General features: G+C 50.5%; 3 protein-coding genes across 3 annotated transcripts in view; 1 reads left to right on the top strand and 2 right to left on the bottom strand.

The window, feature by feature from the left end:
* CHD5 (chromodomain helicase DNA binding protein 5) overlaps positions 1-6,230 on the bottom strand; it is a 40,867-nt gene extending 34,637 nt beyond the window's left edge. Inside the window, exons 1-4 of the mRNA XM_088147567.1 lie at positions 6,224-6,230; positions 5,559-5,719; positions 529-711; positions 40-158 (exon numbers count right to left, since the gene is read on the bottom strand). Of these exons, the coding sequence (XP_088003693.1) occupies positions 40-158; positions 529-711; positions 5,559-5,719; positions 6,224-6,230 (470 nt within the window). The remainder of the gene's footprint in view (positions 1-39; positions 159-528; positions 712-5,558; positions 5,720-6,223) is intronic.
* Positions 6,231-9,662: 3,432 nt separating this feature from the next.
* On the bottom strand, positions 9,663-16,403 carry RPL22 (ribosomal protein L22). The gene is made up of 4 exons (XM_088147610.1): positions 16,249-16,403; positions 14,530-14,634; positions 10,976-11,100; positions 9,663-9,879 (listed from the first exon to the last, which is right to left on the bottom strand). Exons 1-4 carry the CDS (start codon positions 16,258-16,260, stop codon positions 9,735-9,737), a joined length of 387 nt encoding a protein of 128 aa, XP_088003736.1. The 5' UTR covers positions 16,261-16,403; the 3' UTR covers positions 9,663-9,734.
* Positions 16,404-20,716: 4,313 nt separating this feature from the next.
* ACOT7 (acyl-CoA thioesterase 7) overlaps positions 20,717-23,801 on the top strand; it is a 51,969-nt gene continuing 48,884 nt past the window's right edge. The window contains exon 1 of the mRNA XM_088147609.1: positions 20,717-20,881. Within this exon, the coding sequence (XP_088003735.1) occupies positions 20,814-20,881 (68 nt within the window). The 5' untranslated portion in view covers positions 20,717-20,813. The remainder of the gene's footprint in view (positions 20,882-23,801) is intronic.

Here is a 23,801-nt window from a genome sequence, read left to right as displayed (position 1 = left end):
CCACATACCATTACAGGAGCTAACCAGGAATTTACCCACCTTAGAAACTGGCTAAACGCCTTGTAATTTGTCAACATATGATAGTCATCCTCCGAAAAAGCATAGTCAACATCATCCAGGCCCCACTCATCCATCAGCTGCGCCGAAGTCTTCGGTTCCTCCAAGGGAAGCAGAAAGATCTTGGCTTAGCTGGACAGATTCCCCTTCTTCTCCTGCCCACCTCTTTGCTAAGACCACCCATGTTGGCTCCCTTACTCTGGTTCTAAGCACCGAATTTTACTTTGTAGGTTTCCTTCCACACGGAGAATCCTTGAGGCCACCTAGTCCAGCCCCCTGCTCAATGGAAGAGCCCACATTAGAGCATCACAGAGAGGTGGCTTGCATACAGAGGGAGCCCACCACTTCCCTGGTCCCACCATCTAACCCCAGTGGAGAAGGGTGACAACAATACACCACATCAAGAGCCGCTCCCAGGCCACAAGGCCAAGGCTGAGCTCCGTAAGTCTCCAATATTTTGAACGTAGGTACCTTCAAGCCTTCATCTTCATTCTCCTCCTCTTCTTGCTGCCTCCTTTTCTGCTTGGCGTTCTTCTCCTTCTTGTCTTTGAGTTTCTTCTTCTTGCTGTTGTTCGGGGCATAGTCGCTCCCTTCGCTGTCGGATTTCTCCGCCAGCTGCGCCTTATTTTCGTAGAGGCCTCCTTCTTGGTCGCCCTAAATTTTAACCGGAACAAACAGGCACACTAGAGAAATGAGGCAGAGGGGAGAGAAATGTCCATTCTCCTGCACTCTGGGGGAAAAACTGCATTAAATTCACAATACGTGAATTTCGTTAGGTTGGGACGGAACCTTTGAAAATCCTTATTTTGTCCCTTTGAATGCCGTGTTTACTATACTACAATTCTCCAAAAAACAAAAACGATACTCATCCTGTTAAAAGTTAAAAATTGGCTGGCACTGGGTTAAATGTGTTTCTGATTAAGATATGGTATCTCTAAATCTATGCATTATTTATGTGCACTGGTTTCTAATATACACAAATTGGTTTTTTTTTTTTTAAGCAAATCGTTTCTCCTAATACCCAGAGATTGGCTGTGTTTACTTTCCCTAATTTTTTCCTCGCCGTCTTTATCCCCCCAATGCATTCCACACTCCTGAGCCACCCCGTTTGGAGATGCTCCCTGGCAGAGTTCAGGAACGGAAAAAATAAAATAAAATAAAATAAAATAAAATAAAATAAAATAAAATCCACCGCGTAACTGTCTTAACCAGTTCGCCCCCTCCAGCAAATACACACCAGCATAAGTGTACGAGAAAGCCAGCCAGTTAACTTCATTCCGACCTCTTTTCAAAGTTGAATTCCCACTATGGAGCAAGAAATCCATTTTTCTAATCTGTTTCCAAATTCCAGGAAAGCTGCTTGACTGACAGCACAGAGATGGGGGCAAAAACACACCCTTGGGTCTTCCTGCTTTCTATGACCCCTGCCCCTTTGGATCACCTGCCTTGGGATCCCACTCTAATTCAGCTGCAAGATCAGCTAAACCAGGTTTAGCACTGCAAGATGGCGATAAGAACTACGGTTCCTCGGTTTCTATTGCAAATGAACGCACCTCCCCAACACACAACCCAATCGAGCTACAACCTTGCAGTCACTTTCTCAACTCTTTACATGGGCACGTTTCTCTACTGTCGCCCACCCCAGTGGCTGGGTGGCGTCCCTCACCCCTATCCATGCTTCCCAGCCAAGTTCTTGCTCAGGGTTGTACAAACGGGCCAAACTGACAGCAAACGGGAGACCATCAGGTGTTCTCCTTGATGGTTTCAGCCACTTTATAAAAAAAAAAAAGAGGGAGGGGTATTTTCAGCATTTCTCTGCGAATATCAGCCATGATGATTGGGGGGCAAATAATGGTCATTCTTGCAGACAGCCATCTGTGTGCTTTATTGAAATACAGTGGTACCTCGGGAAACAAACTTAATCCGTTCCGTGACTCTGGGCGTATCCTGAGTTGATCGTAACCCGAAGGAAATTTCTCCATAGGGTTCAATGGAAATCCGGTTAATCCGTTCCACCCTCCGAATTTGGTCGCACCCCGAAGCAAATTTTCCCATAAGGTTCAATGTAATTACCGTTAATCCGTTCTGGCGTCCGCGGACCATGCGTCAGGGGCGGGAAAACGGCCGGGCATGGCGTGGCGCAAAAATGGCCGGGCGCGGCGCGAAAATGGTTGGGCGCCGTGCGGCACAGCGGAAAAATGGCTGCGGGCCACGTGTCAGGGGCGGAAAAATGGCCGCGGGCCACGTGTCAGGGGCGGAAAAATGGCCGTACCCCGAGGCAGAGTTCGCACATCAAGGTAAATTTTTGTGGCCGGAGCTGGTCATAACCCGAAAAGTTCGTTAGTAGAGGCGTTCGTATCCCAAGGTACCACTGTACATCTCTCCTTTTGCTCAGGTCTCCTAGCAGCTTGCAAAAGGATGCAGCTACTTTAAAAAAACAAACAAACCTAGGGAGTTCTGGGAGTTGAAGTCCTCACACGCGGGCTGGGGAATTCTGGGAGTTGAAGTCCACCCATCTTAAAGTGGCCAAGTTTGAGAAACACTGTTTTGGACCCATGTTCCTCCCGGCTGGTCAAGCCTCCTTGATGGTGACACGTGGCTGGATCTACCTCTGCATCCAACACGGACAATTTTCATCCTGTCTCCAATCTTCCCTCTTTATGGAAGGTTGTTAAAAAGGCAGACGGATTGCAGCTTCCGAGCACTCTGGAAGAAACCCTTCCGGGGTTCCAGCCGCACGAACAAGACCACTAACTTGGTTTTTAAAACTCACAAGCGGGGCTCGCTGTACGTTGACCTCCTTTGTAAAGAGACACTTCAAATGACCACGGATATTTTTTTTAATGGGGGGGGGAACAGGATTGTATCGGCTGCTCCCTGCCCAAACCTCAAAAGACAGCTAAATCAATCAATTCATCAATCAATGGGAAGGAAGCCAATAAAACTCTGCCCAGACAAGGAAGGAGTTGGCCAGGCCACCCTTCTGTCTTCACTGGAGGATGAATTTGGCATAGCAATTTGGAGAATCCCGGGGGAGAAACTTGCGGGAAAGAACCATCCACTGCTGCAAAGCCAGCCTCGGAACTTTTAACGATTCCACAAAAACATTGATTTTAGTGCACCAGGATCGATTCTTCCTCCTACTAAATCCTTCAACACACATAAGAGATCTGGGAACGTTAAGGGCTCCTTTCCATATTCGGAATTAAAAAAAGATGGGCTTTGGGGAGCCCAAGGATGCAGAGTGACCTCCAGAGGGGGAATGGCAAGGACATCACCCAGTTTTTTCGGGTGGGAATGCTGTGGGGGGTGGACTTTTATAAAAGAAAAAGGAGTAAGCCTACAGGTAGTCATCGACTTACAGTAATTTGTTTAGCAACTGTTCAATGTTACAATGGCGCTTAAAAAAGTGACTTACAACCTGTCCTCGCACTTACAACCGTCGCAGCATCCTCCTGATCCAAATTCGGGTGCTTTGCAACCAGCATGTATTTATGATGGTTGCAAGCATCCTGGGGTCACATGATTGCCATTTGCGACCTTTCCAGCCGGCTTCCGACAAGCAAAATCAATGGGGAACCATGTGATTCACTTAATGACTGCTGCAAAAAATGTTGTAAAATCAGGTGTGGTCACATGACACCTCTCTTAATGACCGCACCACTTAATGATGAATTTTCCAGTCCCTATTGTGGTCGTAAGTCAAGGACTACCTATATTCTGCTTCAAATTCTAGAACTGAGGCTACTTGATTGCTCCCAAAGCTCTGTCTTATTTCAGAATGCAGGCTGCATAATAACAAATTTATTTTTCGAGTCAGCAGATTCCAAATCCTACGGTTGGAAGGGGGTCTTGGAGGTCATCTAGACCAACCCCGCCAGGGCAGCTGCCCAACCTCTAGAACAGTGTTTCTCAACCTTGACAACTTCAAGATGCGAGAACTAACTCCCAGAATTCCTTGCAAATACACTGAGGTCTGCACTGCCTCTCAAATTGGCGGTTTTCTTCCAAAAACCCCAATTTGCACACACTTGGGGGATCTTTTTGCCCAAGGCAAGCAGACTTTGGATGTTCAGAAGGATGTCCTTATCGGCAGATGAGGGCTTCCCAACCCAGAGATCTAATCTTGTGGCCCACCCAGGCTGGATGGCATTCGGGGCAGGCGTCAACATTTCTCCAGCAAGAGGAGATGGAGACCCATTGTTCCCTAGTCAAAGGTTCTTCCTGCAAGGTGCAATGGGGAGCATCAGACAAGCCCATCATCCCCACCCGCTATATTTGCTGATCATTTCCAGCACCTCCCTGCTACGTTAGACTATGGGAACTGTAGTCCAAATCACGAGGAGAACCTCAAGAAGGAGAAGGCTGTGTTAGAACAGAGACAGGTCCCTCCCAGGTGCCACAATGATGCCAGGCACACCACAGTGCCATCTTGCCAAGGACTTCATTGACACCGTTTATTGAGGCCACAATGTGTTTGCAAGGACTTCATTTGCCCACCGCCTTGTGGGTACCCACACACCCGCCACATTGCTTTGGTGACAAGGTCCCCGCAGACATCGCAGCCAGCAAAAGAAAGAAAACGTTGTTCATGGTCGCCAAACCCTGATGGTGCAAAAGAGGGGGGGAAGGGTTACCAGATGGAGGGTTGGAGTTCCTTTTCTTCATTTAGAAATGGGGGCTGGAACCCAGGGCCTTTACCACGTACGCATTTCCTTCGCCAGGCGGAAAAATGGCAAACAAATAATTTATATAAACAAAGGCCCCAAGAGAATCGTATGTCATGTCTGCATACCCAGTGCCTTATCTTTCTCCCCTGCTTCCTCCGTGGTCTCCGGGTGTGGGATTTCAGGCAGCACATGCCCAGAATCATTGCACACACCCAGAGGTCATGTAGTCCAACCCCTGCTTGGTGCAGGATCTGCTAAAGCTTACTGGACAGGGGACCATCCAGCCTCTGTTTTGAAGATCTCCAGCAAAGGAGAACTCACCACTTCAGGCAGCAGCCACTCGGTTCCCTGTTCAGATATTTCAAGATGACTGTCACAGGTCCTCTTTGTCTCCTTTTCTAAAACAAATACCTCCCCTTTTTTTTTAGCCATTCTTTCTAGACCTGGGTGTCGAGAACTCCAAAGATGGCATTCAGAGACCCTTAGCAAAATATGAGCTTAGCCTGGGAAACTGTGGAGTTTTTAATTTACTTTTACTTGTGTGTCACGTTTTATTCCGATGGTTTGGGGGTTTGGGTCGTTTTTACTTTTGTGCACCACCCGGGGTTGCTCCAGCACGGATAGTTATATAGCTCTTTTAAAATCAGTGCGTCAAAATTGAAACAAGAAAGGGTGAGGAAGAAACTCAAGATTGCCCCGCTTTGATTCTCTTTGGGGTCCGAGGGAAGGAAGGAGAAACACAACCAAGTTTTCCAGATTCTGTCATCAGAGCCAGGGCAGAGCGGAGGGGGACAATCCCTTTGCTGATCTTGCCAAAAAGGATCCACCTACCTCTTTTTTTCTCCGCTTGTTTTTGGGCACTTTGCCATCTTTGAGTTTCTTTGGCTTCTCTTTCTTCTTCTTCGGAAGAGCGCCCAGCTCCTTGTGGAAAAAGCCCTCCAGAGCATCCAACACCCCATCATCTTCTTCTGGACAGGACAGAGCAGAGAACCCTGGAGGGAAGGGAGTTAAAAAACCGCTGTGGATTTCTCTGGAGGGAGGGAACTGAGGCGAAAATCTGTTTAATTCAAGGGGTTGTACACTTTCCCACCTGGATTTCCACAGAAGGAAGGAAGCTCCAGGATTCACCAAAAAGCTCATTGCTCTAAACTGCTTGGCACGCCTCTGGGGTTGGACTAGATGCCCTCTCAGGTACCCCGCAGCTTTGTGAGGCTGGGACCAGGAATTAATTCCTTAAACCAATCCACGATTGGGAAACCCCAGCTATGTACTACAGGGAGTTTTTGTTAATGAACATAACAATAAAAGGATATTTTTGCAGAAGGCGGGAACTAAAGAAAAAGGGCCTTTCGGAGGAGGGTGCCAGACTGATACCACCTTTCTGACTTCAGGACCAGGTTTAACTCGGCCACCAACGGGTTCAAGCCGTGATCTCAAACGGGGTTTGAAACCAGCCAAACTTTCAATGGCGAGCAAAAATCAGCCAAGGCCCCAACCGGGCATCGCTGGAGGAGGCAGCATCAACTGGGCAGATGAGCTTCCCTGGGATCCAGGAGGGTGGCACGAGGTGCCCGAGAGAGCCTCCCCAGTCAGAGGCAGTCTACCTTAGCCAGGGAGACAGTAACCTTGGAGGAGACCCTGGCGACGGTTCCGGTCATGCTCCTCAGGGAGCTCTCCAAAGATGGCGAGTGCCCGGCTTGGGAGGGGGCTCCCCCTCTGGAGGCCCCCAGAGACTTTCCGGGGACAAACGAGCCCCCTCCCCCCGTGGAGCCTCCACGCCCGGAGGCAGTCTACCTCCGACGGCGGGAGATAGGAAGGCGCGGGAAGCCCGGCGCGGCCCCTTCGGCCCCTCAGCGCCGGGGCTTCCCGGCTGAGGGGGCGCCCAGCTCCGCGGGGGAGCCTCCCGGGGCGGGCGCAGTCTACTCCTCGCTTAGCCCGGCCGGGGACGGAGAGCCTCGCCCGGCCAGCGCCGCCGCCGCCGCCTACCTGAGCCGTCTCCATCCTCCGCCGCCCGCATCCTCGCCGGCCGGGCGCGCCCAGGGCGCACGGAGCGCTGCGGCGGGCGAGGCGGCGAAGATGGCCGCGGGGCGAGCCGGAGGTGCCCAGCCCAGCCCAGCCCAGCCTGGCCGGGGAGGGCTCGGGGGCGCGCGCGGGGGGCTCCTACCGGACCGCCGCCAATGCCCGGCCCAGCGCAGCGCAGCGCAGCGCAACGCTGCGCCCCCTCTGCCGCCGCCGCCGCCTGGCACCAGCCCTGAGCGGCCGCCTGGCACGTGCCCGGGCGCGCGCTGACGTCCAGTCTGGTTGCCCTGGCAACGGCATCCCATCGCTGGCGGGCGGGCAGGCCGACTGCGCCCCTCGCCGCCTCGCGCGGGGGCCCCTTTGCGCAGCCCGGCCGGGGCGGTCCGGCCGCGCCGGCTCCGCTGCGCTCCGCGCCTGCCGTCCGGGCTCCGGCAGGGTCCGCGTGGGGCGCCGGGGGTGGCTCGCCCCCGGCCCCCCAGGCTGGTGGGGCCGGACTAGGGGGACCCCCTTCGCTGTCCCCACCTCAGCCCCGCGGAACCCGGAGAGCGTCTCCGGGGCAAGTCCCGCTCCTGAGGGGAGCCGCCAAATGCATCCTCGCCCCCGCCAAGAACTGCAGCCGCCCCTCCGGAGGTCCTCATCCTGACAGGACTTCGCGGCTCGGTTCCCCCACCCGTCGGCCGACCCAGCGGGAAAGGCCTCCTGCCAAGGTCGCCAGCTGCAGACGAAGCCGCCCAACTTCTACCAATGGCTTGGTCTTCCGGACACTGAGAGGCGAGGAAGCAGTGGGTCCCCACGACACCTGAACACCCCCTCGCCCTCTTCTTGGCATAGTTTATCGCGGTGTTCCTCAACCTTGGCCACTGTAAGAGGGGGGACTTCAACTCCCAGAATTCCCCAGCCAGCATTCTGGGAGCTGGGGGTCCATACATGCTGGCTGGGGAATTCTGGGAGTTGAAGTCCACTCCTCTTACAGTGGCCAAGGTTGAGGAACCCTAGTCTAACATGCTGTGTGAATCCACTTGACTTGCTCAGATCTTTCTTCCCTGGCATCTGCCCAAGACCTATTTATATGGCCCCAAACTCCAAGGATCCTCAAACGCTGTGCCCTCCATTTTGGGCTCCGATCTCAAATATAGTATTTCATCAGCTAAGGAAGCACCCGAAACTTATCAAAAATCACATGGGTGAGAATCTTCCTGTATTTACCTAAGAGGGAGATGAGCCTCAATTTTGGACCCACAAGGCATCTGGAGCAATATTTGGGGTGAGTCCCCCCTTCACTTTTTAAGTCGGAACAGAACTACCCAGCTATTCCCACCTGAGTCCCATTCATAAAAACATCTCCGCAGGTCGTGGGTTCCACAAGGAGATCTCAAATCGGGCAGTCAAAAAACCACCCAGAAAAAAGGCACTTCTACATCGTTGCCAAGATTATACAATTATATCCAAGAAGTCAACAGTTGGTCAAAGCCAACTGTGCCATTTTACTGAGAACAAGAAAAGACTCAGACATGCTAAAACACCCTGAGCAGGACCAGAGGTTGATGGAGAACATCTGGCTCCAGAGATGTTGCATTGAGAAACCAATACTGGGCTTAGTTGTCTACAAAAGATCGTTTGAGTTGTGCAACAATTCTACAGAGGTAGATACTCCAAAAGCCCGCTGTGTTAAATGAGAACTCCAGGCTTAAGTTTTCTTGGAGGAAACCGGAAATTGTGGTTTAGCCTTGATGGAGGTGGAAGATTTAAGGGAGGCAAAAAAAGAGTCCTATTCACCCAACCCACACCACAAACCTATGGAACTCACTGCCACAAGATGTGGCAACAGCCAACACTCTAGAGCAGTGTTGTCCAAACTTGGCCACTTTGAGTGGACTTCAACTCCCAGAATTCCCCAGCCAGCTGGGGAATTCTGGGAGTTGAAGTCCACTCATCTTAAAGTGGCCAAGTTTGGACAACACTGCTCTAGACAAACCGATGGGATTGACCGCGGTTGAGGTTGCAAATGAAGAGCGCGAGATAAAAACGGATGTAATAAAAAAGAATTTCACACAATATTCCGCCGCCTTAGGAAACACGTTGCCAGGAGGATTGGTAATTCCAGATGGAGAAATCGGTTCCGTTTGCTTTTTAACGCAAACTCGGCCAACGGACTTTCCAACCATGACTTAGAGCAACGTTCCAAGATGTGCAACATTCATACTTTTCCAAACATTGCAGCATACTTAGCTACTCAAAAAAATGCACACGGAAATTAGGAGAAACCTGGTCAAAAAGGCAGAACTGTTACACACGAAGTGCAGAAAACTTGCATCTTAGGAGAAATGCGTGTGAAAATGCATCCGGATTCTTGGGCTGACTTTTAGGGAGTGTGGAAAAAAGTAACAAACTCCCCATTTTTCAGTTGTGGTGTGAGGAAGATTCCCCTTCACGCCACTCACTAGGGAGACCTGGGAGGTCCAAACCAAACAAATTCAAGCTCTTGGTGTTAAAAAAAGTCCAAAAAGAGTAAATCCACTTGGGCTGCAACCTTATTTTGCAAAGGTATCATTCAGCTGCGCACAATAAGCAGTTAAGTATTTTTTTTTTCAGTCCTCCAGTAAAAACGACGTTACAGAAAGGGGGCAAATTTAAACTGAGCACAAGGACGCAACTACTCTGGTTGCTGTGACTTGATGCTATCAAAGGAAGACATTGTTTCAGGTAAACATAATGGGCGTTCTGAGCAAACCAAAATAGTCTGTGCGCTGAAAAAAACCCTGAAGTTGTAAGTAAAGATAAGCTGAAGGTTAAAGTTGTAAGAGTAAGCCACCTTAGAGGGAACATCTGGGCAGAAGGGGCATGTATTCGTACATGCATTCCCCCCCCCCGACGCCCGCTGAGGCCAAGGCATTAAACCACACTGGGAGAAAAGGGTTAGAACAATTTCTACCACAATTTTATTTCAGGAAAAGTGAATGTACAAAATAGTTCCAGGTCTCTTTGTATCTAATCTTCCTCCTCCTCTTCCTCCTCGTCCTGGTTAATCTGGAAATATCGCAATTCGTAACTCTCCTTGCTGTTGGCAACCACACGTAGCCAGTCGCGCAAGTTATTTTTCTTTAGATATTTCTTAGTGAGGTACTTGAGATACCTGGAAAAGAAGTGACAAGCTGAGCAGCAGAGCCAAAAGGCCAGACTGGAGACATGAGGGCGTGGGCCTACTCCCTTATCGTGACGTGATTAATTAGATTTAATATCCTGCCTTTCGTGCGCACAGTGCTATTTTTGCCAACCACCACCCTGTGAGGTAGGTTGGGCTGAGAGAGGAACAGGCCTTAAGTCCCGCAGGGGGCTGTCCTGGCAGAGGGTGGACCTTGGCTTCCCGGTACCAGTCTGACCCCCCTCCCCACTATACCACACTGGCATTCCCGAGGTCCAGGTGGCAGAGATGTGGTGTTCAGGGCCAGGAAGTTCATTATCCCAAGCCACAAAGATGCAACCACAGACTATTATAAAAAAAAAAAAAATACACCCAGCTTCATTTATTCGGAAATTAAGAGAGCACGCCTCCTTCGTGCAATTTCATATTCGTTGGTACAACCAGGTCAAATTCAACAAATTCTGTAGAACCAGATCTGCTTCTAAGCTTGGCCAGGTCTGACTGCAAGCAGAGTCAAGAGGTCTACCGCTTGGAGGTACACTACTCCTGGACAGGTAAGCTCGCGTGGTTTAAGGATGGCCTCCTCTTTCCACTTCAAGTCCAGGGAGTGGTTTGGCCTCCGTTGCCAAACAGCAGTTGAGATTTTAGGGCTGCCAAAACGGACTTGGACGGTCCCCTTCTGTAATTTCAAGGAAGTTTCCAACGTGCCCCTAAACTTGGTGAGATTTCAAAAAAAGAATTCATCTCAGCTGAGGGGCCCAGGAACCTGGTGCTTCGCCCAAGGCAGGACACAAAAGGGCCTCCGCTTCTGCTGACCCTGAGGCTGGTGGCTCCCAAACCACCATCAGAACTACGTTTCTCAGAGCCCGATCTTCTCAGAAAATCCCTCCTTTTTGCCCCACCTCCCTTCTCTGGGGCACCTTCTCCTCTTCTGCCTGACCTCCAACTCGCCAAACCTGCAACTCGCAGAAGAAAGCAGGGCTTCCTGTCTCCTGCCACCGGTCCGGTTGCTGACCAAGGCAGCCGGAGGGGTCCCAACGTCCCTCGCTGCCACCAGGAGGCCCTGGGTGCAGCGCTGCCCACTTACCTCTTGGAAAACGGGACCTCGGAGGTCACCGTGATCTTGCTTTTGCTCCTCTCGATAGTGACTGCTCCTCCACCAAGATTCCCGGCTTTGCCATTCACTTTGATTCGTTCTTGCAAGAACTGTTCCTGGAAGAGGTTGAGGTGGGAGGGTTAGCAGACACAGCCCACGGTCTTCCTTCACCTTTTCCCACTGCCCGTCTCCTCGAGGTGGGGAGACGCTCTGCCCATTGGGGTCCCCACAACCTTGGGAAGGAGAGCCTCCGTCTGGCTCCGAGTCCTACTCAGCGGTCTGAAGTTGGTCCGATCTTAATGAGACATTTGAACTTGGCTTCCCCAAACAGCAATTGAATAGAAACTCCTGGGAATGACAGGAGCTGAAAACACTGGAATAGTTGCTTTAACTACTACACTGCACGCTGGCACCTCATCTCTCTAACAACCAATTTCTTTTAATTTGACAGATTTTTTTTTATGCCTTCGAGTCACTGTTGACTCCTGGCAACTGCCTGGACTAGTCCCTGCAGTTTTCCTGGCAAGATTTCAGAAGTGGCTTGCCATTGCCTGCTTCCCAGGGCTGAGAGAGAGGGACTGGCCCAAGGTCACCCAGTGGGCTTTGTGCCTAGGCGGGACTACAACTCAAGGTCTCCCGGTTCCAGCCTGGTGCTTTAACATTACACCAAGCTGGCTCTCTTAATTTAACAGAGCTGGTCACTAAACCCTCAGTGTAGGCAGTCAAGATAAAAGAACAACATATGTACAGAAATAAAAGCTAATGTTTACTTGCAGGCCCCACTGAAAATATGCCAGTTCCTCCTGTATGCTGTATTTCGTGGAAAGAACAGACTGGAACTAATCACAATCACACTAATGCAGTGTTGTCCAAACTTGGCCACTTTAAGATGAGTGGATTTCAACTCCCAGAATTCCCCAGCCAGCCATAGGAGTTGAAGTCCACTCATCTTAAAGTGGCCAAGTTTGGACAACACTGCACTAATGTGAACTTTCCTACTTTTAAAGCCACTCCTCTTCTCATTGCTCTTACTCACTGAGGCATCCTGGGAAGACTATTTCTGCACTTTAAGTGTCTGACTGCCCAAAGCCACTTCCTGTCTAAATTAAAGGTGAAGGCACGCTTTAAATAAACAGGTCTCCTCTGAAGTTGCAAGAATTAAGGTTTTCTCCTTTCAGGCAATGGCTTCTGTGTTATGCCAAACTGACACCACTCCCTAATGGGAGAAAACTCTTGCAGGTACTTATTCAGCATTATTCTGGTGGCAGGCTATTGGGTAGTATCTATGAATCAAAGCTTGTCAGTTCAGAGCAACCACAGGCACTGAAACCTTGCAGAATGAGACAACCAAGGCCAAACTGAGAATACCAGAGCCAGAATTACATCATGCAAAAAACCAACACATTCTTTAGGGGTAGAGATTTTGGGCACATAAGCATATCACCATTCCATAAAAAGATGCATTATAACAACACATTATTTGTTCATTGGCTGCAGTGCAGATTAACATGATCCATCTGGGTCACCAGCCATTATTTTAACAAGGAACATTCACTTCTTGTTCACCTTTCAGACTACTGGAATATACTGATATACCTCGGTGCTCATTTTTAGTGCCCCCTGCTTGCTCAGAAAGTTGTAATCTGAATCCAAATGAGACTTGAGGCTCACAAGGCAATTGAATCATTCTTTCCTAGGATTTTAAACTCAGTGTAATAATAGAGCCAATGGTAGCTAATTGTGTGGTACACTAAGACTTGGGAGACCCAGATATAAGTCAGCCACAGAAGACACAACCTGTCTCACAGGAGGTTTTGGAGAAGGAGGGAGTATGTGCAAACTGGCTAGAGGAAGGTAGGGATACCGAACAAATAAACCCACAAATAACTGAGGTTTTTTATGCTTAGCATTAGCAGGATTCAACCTTGGATCTTTTACATGTATATGACTTGCAACCGGCAAGTCAAATCATTACAGAATAATAAGTTTAATATCAGAATGCCTTGATTCAAATCAAAGAGGCAGCCGTACAATTACACAGACGGCTTGGGGGAGAAGGGGCATCCATTAAAACTGAATCTACATTTGCATCCATTTATATCATTTGGGTAACGACATCATAATTCATGCACATTCCCTCATTTGCACCCAAATTTGTCTTAGTGGCCAAAGGAAATATTGGTCCGTTGTACTGGACGCCTGCTGAATGGAGGTACGTTAAATTGAGGTATTCCTGAACTTGGACTCTGCGAGAAATATACGGCTCTGCACTTTGGCGGGTAAACCCAAATGTGCAGGTACAAGACTGGAAGCACCTAACTTGGCATTCGTATGTGTGAGAAGGCAGGACGGTGGACCATGGATTAAGTATGCCTTAGCAGTGGGTTGCAGTTGGCAACATAGCTAATACAACTTTGGGCTGCATCAACAGAGATACAGTGTTAAGACAGCAGGAAAGACAATTCTGCTCTACACTGCCCTGGTCAGGTGCCACTTGGAATCCCGTGTCCAATTTGGATCACAGTACAAGAAGGAACCAGATGCTGGTTTGGTCCTGAAGGTGAGGAACTGGAAAAAGTGCAGAGAAGAGCCACAAAGATGATAAGGGGCTTGGAGGCTCAATCCAAAGAAGAGGCAGTCTTCCTCTCCTTGAAGGGCTGTCACAAGGAAGGGGGTGTGGATTTGTTCTCTGTAGTGCCTGAAGGCAGGACAAGATACAGCTTGGCAGAAGGAGATCCACACTCAAAACAAGGAGGAATTTCCTGATTGTGAGAGCTCTGAAGCAGCGGAACAGCCTCCCTCCTGGGGTTGTGGGGGCTCCATCATTCGGAATGTTAAATAAAAATTGGATAACCATTTGTTTGATCTGAGGATTCCTGCCCTGGGTAGGGAACTGGGCTAAAATCGGGTTTTTCAAACTGTGAAACTTTTTTTTTTCATGAATATGTTCTGTGGCCTTAATGAGTTTGAAAGCCTCTGGACCAAAAGACCTCCAAGGCCTCTTCCCAGCCTATGAAACTAGGGGAATTCTGGGAGTTGACGTCCACACATCTTCAAGTGGCCACGGTTGAGAAACACTCCTGTAGACATTTCCTCTTGAGAAGCAAAAAATACACGGGACATGTAGCTGTGGAACACCCCAGGTATGCTGATGACATAGCATCAGTGACAGCAAAAGAGTTTCAATATCCCATATTAATAAAAACAGGACATTTAATTCTTTCCTCCATCTTCCTGGTTGGAGAACATACAGTGGCAGCATGCCCCAAGTACTGGTGATGTTCTAGGGTGCACAAGTCTGAGGCAGCCAGCACGAGCACACACACTCTAGGTCCTGAAGACGCACAATGAAGCAAAACGATGCCTTTACCCACTCACTCAAGGCAACTCCCAACACTGTACCCATTATTTTCCAGAAAGCACCAGAACGATCTTAAGATTCCATTCACAACTGGTACACAATGCTTTAATTGGGCACCAATGACGAATGGAATATTAAGGTTGTTAGTGTGGTAAAATTGCACATCCAGGTACCTGCAACTTACAAAGTTGGCAGCGTCCATAATACCATCTTCTACGGGATGAGTACAATCCAGAGTGAACTTCAGAACTTGCTTCTTTTTTTTACCGCCCTTTGTCGCAAGCTTCTTCTACAGGAGACGGGACAGATTCATTATAGGGGGGGAAAAGGGCAAGAAATTACAGAAAATTCTCTTGATCCAGGTATTGGGGAATCAAGCTTTCTATGCCCATTCTATGCCCAATGTTAAATATTGCGATCCTTTAGGCAGAGAAGTGGTTTAGCTCAGATTAGATTACAACAAATACACTCAGAAATATGGCCAGCGTGCTGAGCTTTGCAGAGGCCAGTTCATGTTTCACACATCGTCAGTATAATTTCTATTTGAACCAGCATTCATTGTTCCCCCAGGCAGGTGGTATGAAGATCACTATCATGAGAGTTAAATGTTTACTCTCCAAAACCTAGCACTGAGCTCTTTGGGAACAGGAAAACACAAAATATTCTGTTCTATTTTCCAACGACCAAAATATAGAACAAATGGCAGGATTACGGAAAACAGAATACACTTGAATTTCACAGTTAGGGCCATGAGACAGATCTAGTGTTTTCCCACAATCATTTTCTCCCATTGTAACTGGAGAAATTCGGATGGTTGGGGAAAAGAAACTGAGTAATCATTAATATAGATCAGTGTTTCTCAACCTTGGCCACTTGAAGATGTGTGGACTGCAACTCCCAGAATTCCCCAGCTGGAAATCTGGGCGCTGAAGTCCACCCATCTTCTAGTGGCCAAGGTTGAGAAACACTGGTACAGACTAAAAATAATAGTTTAGTGTCCTAGAAAAACAGGACCCCGAACACCAGCATGTCTGGAGCTACAAAACATTGCAAGAAGATCCTAATTTTCTCTATCCTTTCGGTCTACCCTGCAGAGAAGGAAAGAGGCACTAGGCGATTCCATGCGTTCAGAAATAACGCACAGATCCAAGCGTGACGCTGCATTTCCACCCTGTCGTAACGTCTTTATCGATACATCCGAATGGGGTGGCTCTGAGCCGTTTTGGAGTGGGCCAGGAGTTGAAAAATTAACAAATGCAGCATAAGAGTGGGTAAGAAACGCAAACCCCGCTGTTTGCCTTTCCTTAAAGCTGGCTGGGGGATTCTGGGAGTTGAAGTCCGCCCCTCTTAAAGGGGCCAAGGGTGGGAAACACGGCCTTAAAGACTCCCTTCCCGTTACAGTTCAAGGAGAGAAGACAGCCACCCGAATCCATCGAGCTCCCCCCAACGGAAACCGGGTCTAAAACCAAGCAAGGGCTTTTTCCTCCCTTTCTGGCCCGCTGCCCAAGGAGGCATCCAGGCAGCCGACGAGAAGCAGAGGCCGGCCCCTGGGCACACGTGTCCTCCAATCCCCCCGCCTGGCCGGGTTCCCACGACACCCGGGTCACGAGGTAAGCGTGTCGTGGAAACGCAGGCAGGGCCTCTCTCCCCCCACCTGTCTAAAGGGACGCCCCCCCACCTCAAAGGGGGCAAACCGAGGAGGAGGGAAGGGCTGGGGGCGGGGCGTGGGCGTGGCCTGGCGCGGGAGGAGGCTCTGAGGCCTCTTTGGAACGAGAGGGAGCCCCGGAGGGCACCCCGAGCCCCCTTGGCCCCAGAGACGTCCCTCCAGCCCCTCCACGGCCTTCTGGAGGGTCCCACCCGCCAGGCCCCGCCGCTTTCCTGGCCCGGCCGGCCGGAGACTCACCGCAGGCGCCATGGCGGCAGCAACGAGAGGGGAAGAAAGGCAGTCCCGCCCGAGCGCATGCGCCGCGAGGTCCCGCCCACACCACTTCCGCCCGACGCGCTTCCGTCGAGGCAGCCACGCCCCGCGACGCACGTGCGCCGGGTGGAAGCAACCACAGAGGCTCGGCGCTAGCTCGGCGCCTGGGCCCAGCTTCCGCTCTTCGAGCCTGCCGAGCGCCGAGGATATCGATCGGTCGCGCTCACCCAGCCTTTTTTCGTCTCTTCAGATCGATTGAGCGCGCCTGCAGGCGGAGGCGAGCGGCATGCCGGAAGCTGTAGTCTTTGGGTGGGAGCCAGTTTGGAAAGATGAGTGAATGGAGGGATGAGCTTCCAGATGCGCGGGACTACAAGGCCCATGCGCTGGCCAGGGATGATGACAGCCTAAGCCAGCCCCAGGAAGGAAGGGGCCGATGCTGTTTGGTTTCCCTGATTTAAAAACCCCTTGCACCCACCCAAATTAGAGAATGATTGTGCAGTTACAACACCGAGACCACTTCTGCCGGATTTGTGTTTGCTCCAGTAGAGTTCGAGAATGACCCCAACTGCCTGCTGAGCAGCCCCTTCCCCCACTTTATCAGGAGGGGAGGAATATGGCGGAAACTGACCAGTGCAGGGAAACTGGCAGAAAAGCCCAGTTCCACAAACCTCATTGTTCTCCAGACGTTCCAATAAGGACAAAGGCATCTGGGGTGTAGGCTCCTTTTCAGACTAGGTTAAAGCTGACCGCCACAAAGGCACGCCTCCCTTTTCTCCACAGAAAGGTAATAGCTGAAACTGACCGGTGCAGGGAAACTGGCAGGTGCCCAGCCCCCCTCCCTCCTCTTCCCCAGATGAGCCAACAGCAGGACATTTCGGGACAGTTTTCAAGCAGAACAAGGCGGAAACGCTCCCCTGTGCTTCTGGTCATGGCCAAACATTGCTTAAAAAGCTTCTTCTGAAGAGAAGTTAACATCAAACCGGAGAAGGGTTGTGGGGAGAGGCAACAAGAAAAAAAATTGGGAAAGTAAGCGCTGATGGAGGCTTCTTAGCAATCATAGGAAGGGGTGCCCACCCTCCCACCTCCTCCCCGGTCAGTTGTCCTCATTCCTAAAATAAGGAGCGGGACAGGAGGACAGCTTGTCCACATCTCTGAGCTCTCGTGGGACAGCGCCAACTTCAGGGAGAAAGTACAAGTTTTATTCGGCCACCCCGAATGACCAACTGCCGTTTCATGGTCAGGCTGAGGATCAGATGAGGGCTGCAAGACTGGCATGGCCAGGGCATGGTACCAAACTGAATGTGGGGAGCAGAAGAATGGGAGTCACCTGGATGCTGCCGGCTCCCCAATGGGGCAGACCGCTGAATGCAGAGTCCGTCTGGTGAGATTTATTTCCAAAGACCCCCATGCTGCATTAAATTCCCAGCCTTAAAGAACACAAAAATTTAGCAGATGGCAAAAACAGTTTTTTTGGGGGGGGGGGGAAATTAAAACATGCAGTGCTTTGGAAATAATTTGTATTAAATAATGGAATGGACTCAGAGTCTAAAAATAGCCCTGGCGTGAAAGCCCCGACGCGAAACTGACTCCTAAGTCATGCCGTGCCTTGAAAATAACCCCAGAGTCACTTTAATAAGGCAATCAAAACATATGAACGATTTAAGTAAGTGCCAATTTATATAGCAACCACCAGTCTGAGGAATGCCAAACGAAGGAGTAATGCTTGGAAGAATTGGAAATGGGAAGGCTGTCCTACTCTCATGTTCCCCATGCCCATCAGAAATAAGGTCATTAAAATGGGGAGGCTCTATTCTATGGGTCTGGCCCATAGCAAGAGGGTCAGGAGTGTGGTGGTGACCTTGTTTTAAAACTTTCCCACCTTCTTTATAAGCTACGTTGAAAGAAAGGAAAGTATGGAACAAAATTCTGTAATGGAAATGAATAGGCCCCTTGGGTTTAGCAAATCAAGGTCCTGCAACAGAACTTCAGGGTGCCACCTAGCGTGGTTGAGAGTCAGGTGGCATGCAAGTTTAATAGTGATAATAATAATGGTGCTGGATGGGATGGCACTGCCCCAGACAGACCCAGTGCGTAATGGGGGTCCTCCTAGACTCACGGCTCCTGCTTGAAGAGCAGGTGGCAGCCGTGGTAAGGAAGGCCTTTGCACAACTTGTGCATCAGTTACGCCCTTTCCTGGATCGGGGTGCCCTTTGAACAGTCACTCACGCCCTTGTTATCTCCCAGACTGCTGCAATGCGCTCTACATGGGGCTACCCTTGAAGAGTATCCAGAAGCTACAGCTGGTCCAGAATGCAACCGCGCAGGCTATTGTTGGTGCCCCAAGGAGGGCCCATGTAATGCCTCTGCTCCGCTGCATTGGGTGCCAGTTTGCTTCCGGGTCCAATTCAAGGTGTTGGTTATCACCTTTAAAGCCCTACATGGCATGGGACCAGGTTATCTAAGGGACCGCCTCTCCCCTATGACTTCAACCCGTCCCACCCGAACACACAGAGAGGGCATGCTTCGGACCCCCTCAGTGAAAGTACTTCGACTGGCGGGGTCCAGAAGGCAGGCCTTCTCTGTGGTGGCCCCCGCTCTTTGGAACATTCTGCCCCCGGAGGTGCGATTGGCCCCCTCACTCCTGGCCTTCCGTAAGGCTTTGAAGACCTGGTTCTGCCACCTGGCCTGGGGTGGGGTGGGAATACCTCAAGCATGGGGATGGCTAGCCGCATAGAGGCCTTGTGCCTTCAGCCTCAGATTTTTCATCCTCTTGGTCTCTCCTTCTTCTTTTTAGTAATGTTTTAAATTAAGATTTTATGTATTTATACATTTTATGTTTTTAATGTTGTGAATCGCCCAGAGTTCCCTCATTGGGGGAGATGGGCGTTGAAAAATCTAATAAATAAATTAAAAAAATAAAAAAATAAAATAATATTGTTATTACTTTAAATTTCCCCCTCCGTTCTTTGGGGAGGGGAGTGGCTCTCAACTTTCTTAGTCCAAGGCTTTGATTTCCGCACTAGATTTTTGTTAAAACAATGTTTTAAATTATTTTGAAAAGTAACTGCTCAGTGTGGATTGGGAAATGAGTTAGTCATAAAAGACGGTTCTGACTCCTTTCTTTCTGTCTTCCTTATCTTATCACCCCATTTCATTTTCCCTCTTATCCAATGCACTACTGAGCTGCGTTAGGTTCTTTCTATCTTTATCAGCAAACAAAAATAAAAGCAGTGAAAATGCGAACAACATAGATGTATATGAAAGTAATAAAGAGAAACTGAGGCTCAAAGGGCCTTAACTAGAACTCAAACCTTAACTGGAAGTTAGCTAGAATTTTTAAAAAACGAACTGTTGCTAACTTTATTAACAAAACATGACAAGCAGTGATAATGCAAGCAATATATACGTATATTCAAGTCATACATGTAAAGAGAAACTGAAACTTAAAAAAAAATTAACTAGAACTTAAACCTTAACTAGAATTTTTAAAAAATGTACCGTTAACATTGTGCTTTAATGTATAATTAAATCTAGATCATAAAGCAACATCGTGTTCCCTCTTCTCATTTCTAGGAGGGCGTTTCAAAAATTGACATCTGGAGTTGGGGGTTCTTTCCAATTTTGGAGGTTTATTCTCGATATATGCCCAGGATGTGTGTGTGTGTCTGTGTGTGTTTGTGCCTTGGACTACTGGACTAGTCCCCCCCATCTCTCTCTCTCTCTCTCTCTCTCTCTCTATATATATATATATATATATTTATATACACACACTCCTTCCCCATCGTCCAGGGTGGCAGGAGAGAGAGGGCGACAGGAAAAAAATATATAAATATATATATATTTATATATATATTTTTCCTGTCTCCCTCTCTTCCCTGCCACCCTGGGCGATGGGGAAGGAGTTCTGCCCCTTTGATGAGGATCCCTGATAGTTTCTCATCAGGCACCCTGGGGTTGCCCTGAGCGGGGTGCATTTTTGGCGGCCTTTTGGGCCCGTCGCCCCCCCACTAGCCCCCCTCCCCGCCCACCTGGCTCTCTTGCAGAGGCTTGGGACTCCAGCTCCCATCGCCCACAGCCAGGGCAACCCTCCCCCCACTTCCCAAGTGCACAAGGAAGCATGCACAGGCGGGGCAGGGGGCTGATAACGTGCGGGGGGGTCCTTGGGATGCACAATCAACGTCATGCATTTCAGGGGTCTCTGCAACCCCAGGCTGGGACGCTCTGGCCACCCGCTCCTCTCGATGGTCGCTGCTGGGGTCACTCTGTTCCGAACGCTCCACTCGGTGTCGGAAGTTCCGACCCGCACGCGCTCACCCCCCCGCCGAGAGTGACGTGCCGTCGGATCTGTTGGGGTCACGTGGCCAGGGGAGGCCGGCGGCCGAGGCCGGCGGCCGACCAATGGGGAGTGGGCGAACATGGAGGGCGGGGCTTAGCGGGAAGCCCCGCCCCCCGCGTCAGCCCGCCCTCCTGTCAGGTCGCCGGCCGGCCGGTCGGTCTCTCGCTCCTGTTGGATCCTCGCTGCCGGCGCCTTCCTCCTCCTCCTCTTCCTCATGCAGCCTGCCCGGACTCCCAAGGGCGGCGAAACCACCCCTGCGCCCGCCGCCATCCAGATTAGCAGGTACTGCCTACCCTTTCGGCATCGTGCCTCTGGGCATGTGCAGAGCGCCGGGGCGCCCCTAAGCCTGGGCGGAAGGCCCCTGCAGGGAGCTTGGGCGCCTCTGGGCATGCGCAGAGCGCCCGGGTCGCGGGGGCCTCAGAGCATGGGCAGAGGGCATGGGTGGGGGAGGGTGTCTGAGCATGGGCAGAGTATTGTGTGGAGTCCTGGGTGCTTGGGTGTTTGAGAGTATTGTGTATTATTTATTTATTATTCCCGTTTATATAGACGGCTCTGGGGGACTTCCCAAGAATTAAAACCACACAAAACAGCAGAACAATAGGGCCGTTGGGGAAAAAATGCAAAAGTCATATCAAAACAGCATAAAATTGAAAAAAAGTCACCTCCGCCAATCAGTCCAGCCTTGCCAGGCTCCGGGGTGCCCGCTGGCAAACCAGGTGGCTATTCAATGCCTTTTATTCTGAAATCAACGCATAGGCGGGGGGGAAAGCGGGCCTGCCCTGCCCATCGGAGGGGGCCCCTTGCCAGGGTGCGGAGAGAGACCCCTGGCAGGGCCGCAACTCTTGGCCAGAGGTTCTATCGCCGGGGCGTGGAGTTTGCCGGCGGCAGAGAGTGCCTCTGGGCATGTCTAGAGTTCTGCGCCCTTCTCCGGGAGGCTCAGGGCCCCGGCTGCGAGACAGACAGGAGGAGACGGTGAAAGGGGGAGGACCGCCCCTTTCCTGCCCAGCTCCGGTGGGTCTCCAGGGGAAGAAGACCCTCCCAGCCAAGAAGGTGGCAAGATCGTTTCCTGCAGGATCCTGTGACAGCGCCCCGTCTTTCAGGGATCCATGGATCCAGGCCGGAGGGGGACATTCCCCTTCCATCCCTCTCCGCATCACGCCCAGGCTGGATCCTTCCAGATCGCCCTTCCCTTTCTCCCTCCAAACTGGGTGCTCCGTGGATTCAGAGCTCCAGAATCAGATTAATCCTGGAGGTCACCACAGATTGGCTTTCAGCCTCCAGTTGCCCTTCCGCCCCGGGATCCACTCGGCCTGCTGCTTTGGATCCCTAAGCTTGCACCTGGCGTGATCGCATCCGCGGGGACCCTTTTCTTTAACGTCTCTCCCTTCTAGTCTGTGCTCTTCTTCCTTGATCGGCATTGCTAAATTATAAGCACATCTCATTTCATTCTCATGGCTTTTTGTAGGGCTGGGATTTTATCCGTTGAATAGACCTCTAAAAGCTGCTCCTGGCCTGCTAGATGCTCAGGGGGGCCAGGGCTGCATTTTGGGGCAGGGCAGAGAGAGTGGCGGGGGAGGGCTTTTCTGCCCTGGCAGCTTGGATTCTCTGCTCAATCTCTCGCTGGCATTTTGCATGTCACCCATAGCAACTACGCTGCGAGGCTGTTTTTTTTTTTTTGCACGTAAATCTGCCTTCTTTGCATCGCACTTCGCCCTGGATCATGTTGTTCTACCCTCGGGGAATCTCCAGATTGAGAGGTGAGGGGTGAGGACATGACATGGCATCGATTCATTTTCAAGACCTGTCAGGGCGTGGACAGGAAACGCCACTTGCTCAACCTCTCATGACACCGGAGGCTGCTTTTTCAGGATGGGTGCTGCCCCTGCAAGGCCCGGTGTTTACCCTGAAGGGCCGGCCGGCCGGTTGAGACAAACCTTTGGTTTCAGGGCACGGCCTCGCCCTTCTCTGCGCCCGTCTGAACCTGAGCAAATGCTGGGTTTGAGTGCGCCCGTAGCTGTTCTGCTCGGTGGCTGCAAGGTCACCCTTGCAAACTGCTCGGTTGGGGGGGGCACATTCATCAAGGCAAGAACATCAATCTGCTGGGCGCTGTGCGTGGCTCCGGGGTTAGCTTCCCTCGAGGCATCGTTAGTGACAGGCGCGTGGAGATAATTACAGCATCAGCCAGGTTGCTGTCGCCTGTAGGGATTCTAATCAGCCCGCTCCCCAGGGTGAGATTTATCCCAAAGGCCCCACATGCTTCGCTGCTCCTTTTCTACCGTTCCCGCCCCGTTCTTTACGCTGACTCACGGGCTCGCAGGATCAAGCAAGCAAGCCTGGGAGCGTTGCGTCGGTAAACCCGTCTTTGCGGCTTCTGATCCTTTTGATGGGTTTCCAGTTCGCCGTCCTGAATCCCGGAGGTGACGACTTTTTGCAAACCGTATCAGTGGCCGGGGGCTGCAAATCCAGTGGCTGAGGTCGACTTTCGAACCTGACTTAGATGTGAGGCGTGTCCTTGTCTCGGTGCTTCTCTGGTGACCTCTGAGCAGCTTTGCACATTAAATCTGGAGCATGAATACTTAGGCGTGAAAGCCACAGACGTGCCAGCACTGGACACATCTTCCCATTGTGAATATAATAACGGGTCTTGCCGCATGCTGAACCAGGCTAATTGAAGACCCCCAGCAGCTACATTCACACATTTTAAGCTTGGTTAGTTTTAAACTCGGCTAGCTCTTTGTAGTTTAAACAAGTTGTGTGAATCTGGGTGGGTGGGTGGGTGGGTGTTAGTGCATTGTGCAAACCCACTAAATGTCAGATCTAGGTTTGATTTCCTGAACTGTGTCAATGTTCAGTTCCCCACTGGTAAAATGAGGATCTGTGTGACTTGAAAAAAAATCCAGAGGTCCAAAAAGTGTTTTATTTTTGTGTTGCATTTTTGTCGTTATTTTTTTCCAATCCCTTGCTTAGGGCTTCAACCTCCATTTTGGATATATTAATCCTGAGAAGTGAATTCTGAAGCACAGGAAATTGAAATATTTTTCCAGCCCATGTGGAAGTGGCAAGAGACTTTGGTATTCAGCAGTATGCCAAATTTAATTAAAACATTATTGTTATTGTTATTATTTCTCACCTCCCAGAAGAAGCAACATAAAATGTAGAATTTCTCTTATACAGGTAGTCCTCACTTAACAACCATTTGTTT

The sequence above is a fragment of the Python bivittatus genome, unplaced genomic scaffold, assembly GCF_059951505.1.
Source record: "Python bivittatus isolate LINGU-HERP-01145 unplaced genomic scaffold, Pbiv_v1 ctg000510_np1212, whole genome shotgun sequence".
Taxonomy (NCBI): domain Eukaryota; kingdom Metazoa; phylum Chordata; class Lepidosauria; order Squamata; family Pythonidae; genus Python; species Python bivittatus.
This window is presented reverse-complemented; position numbering and strand designations above follow the sequence as displayed.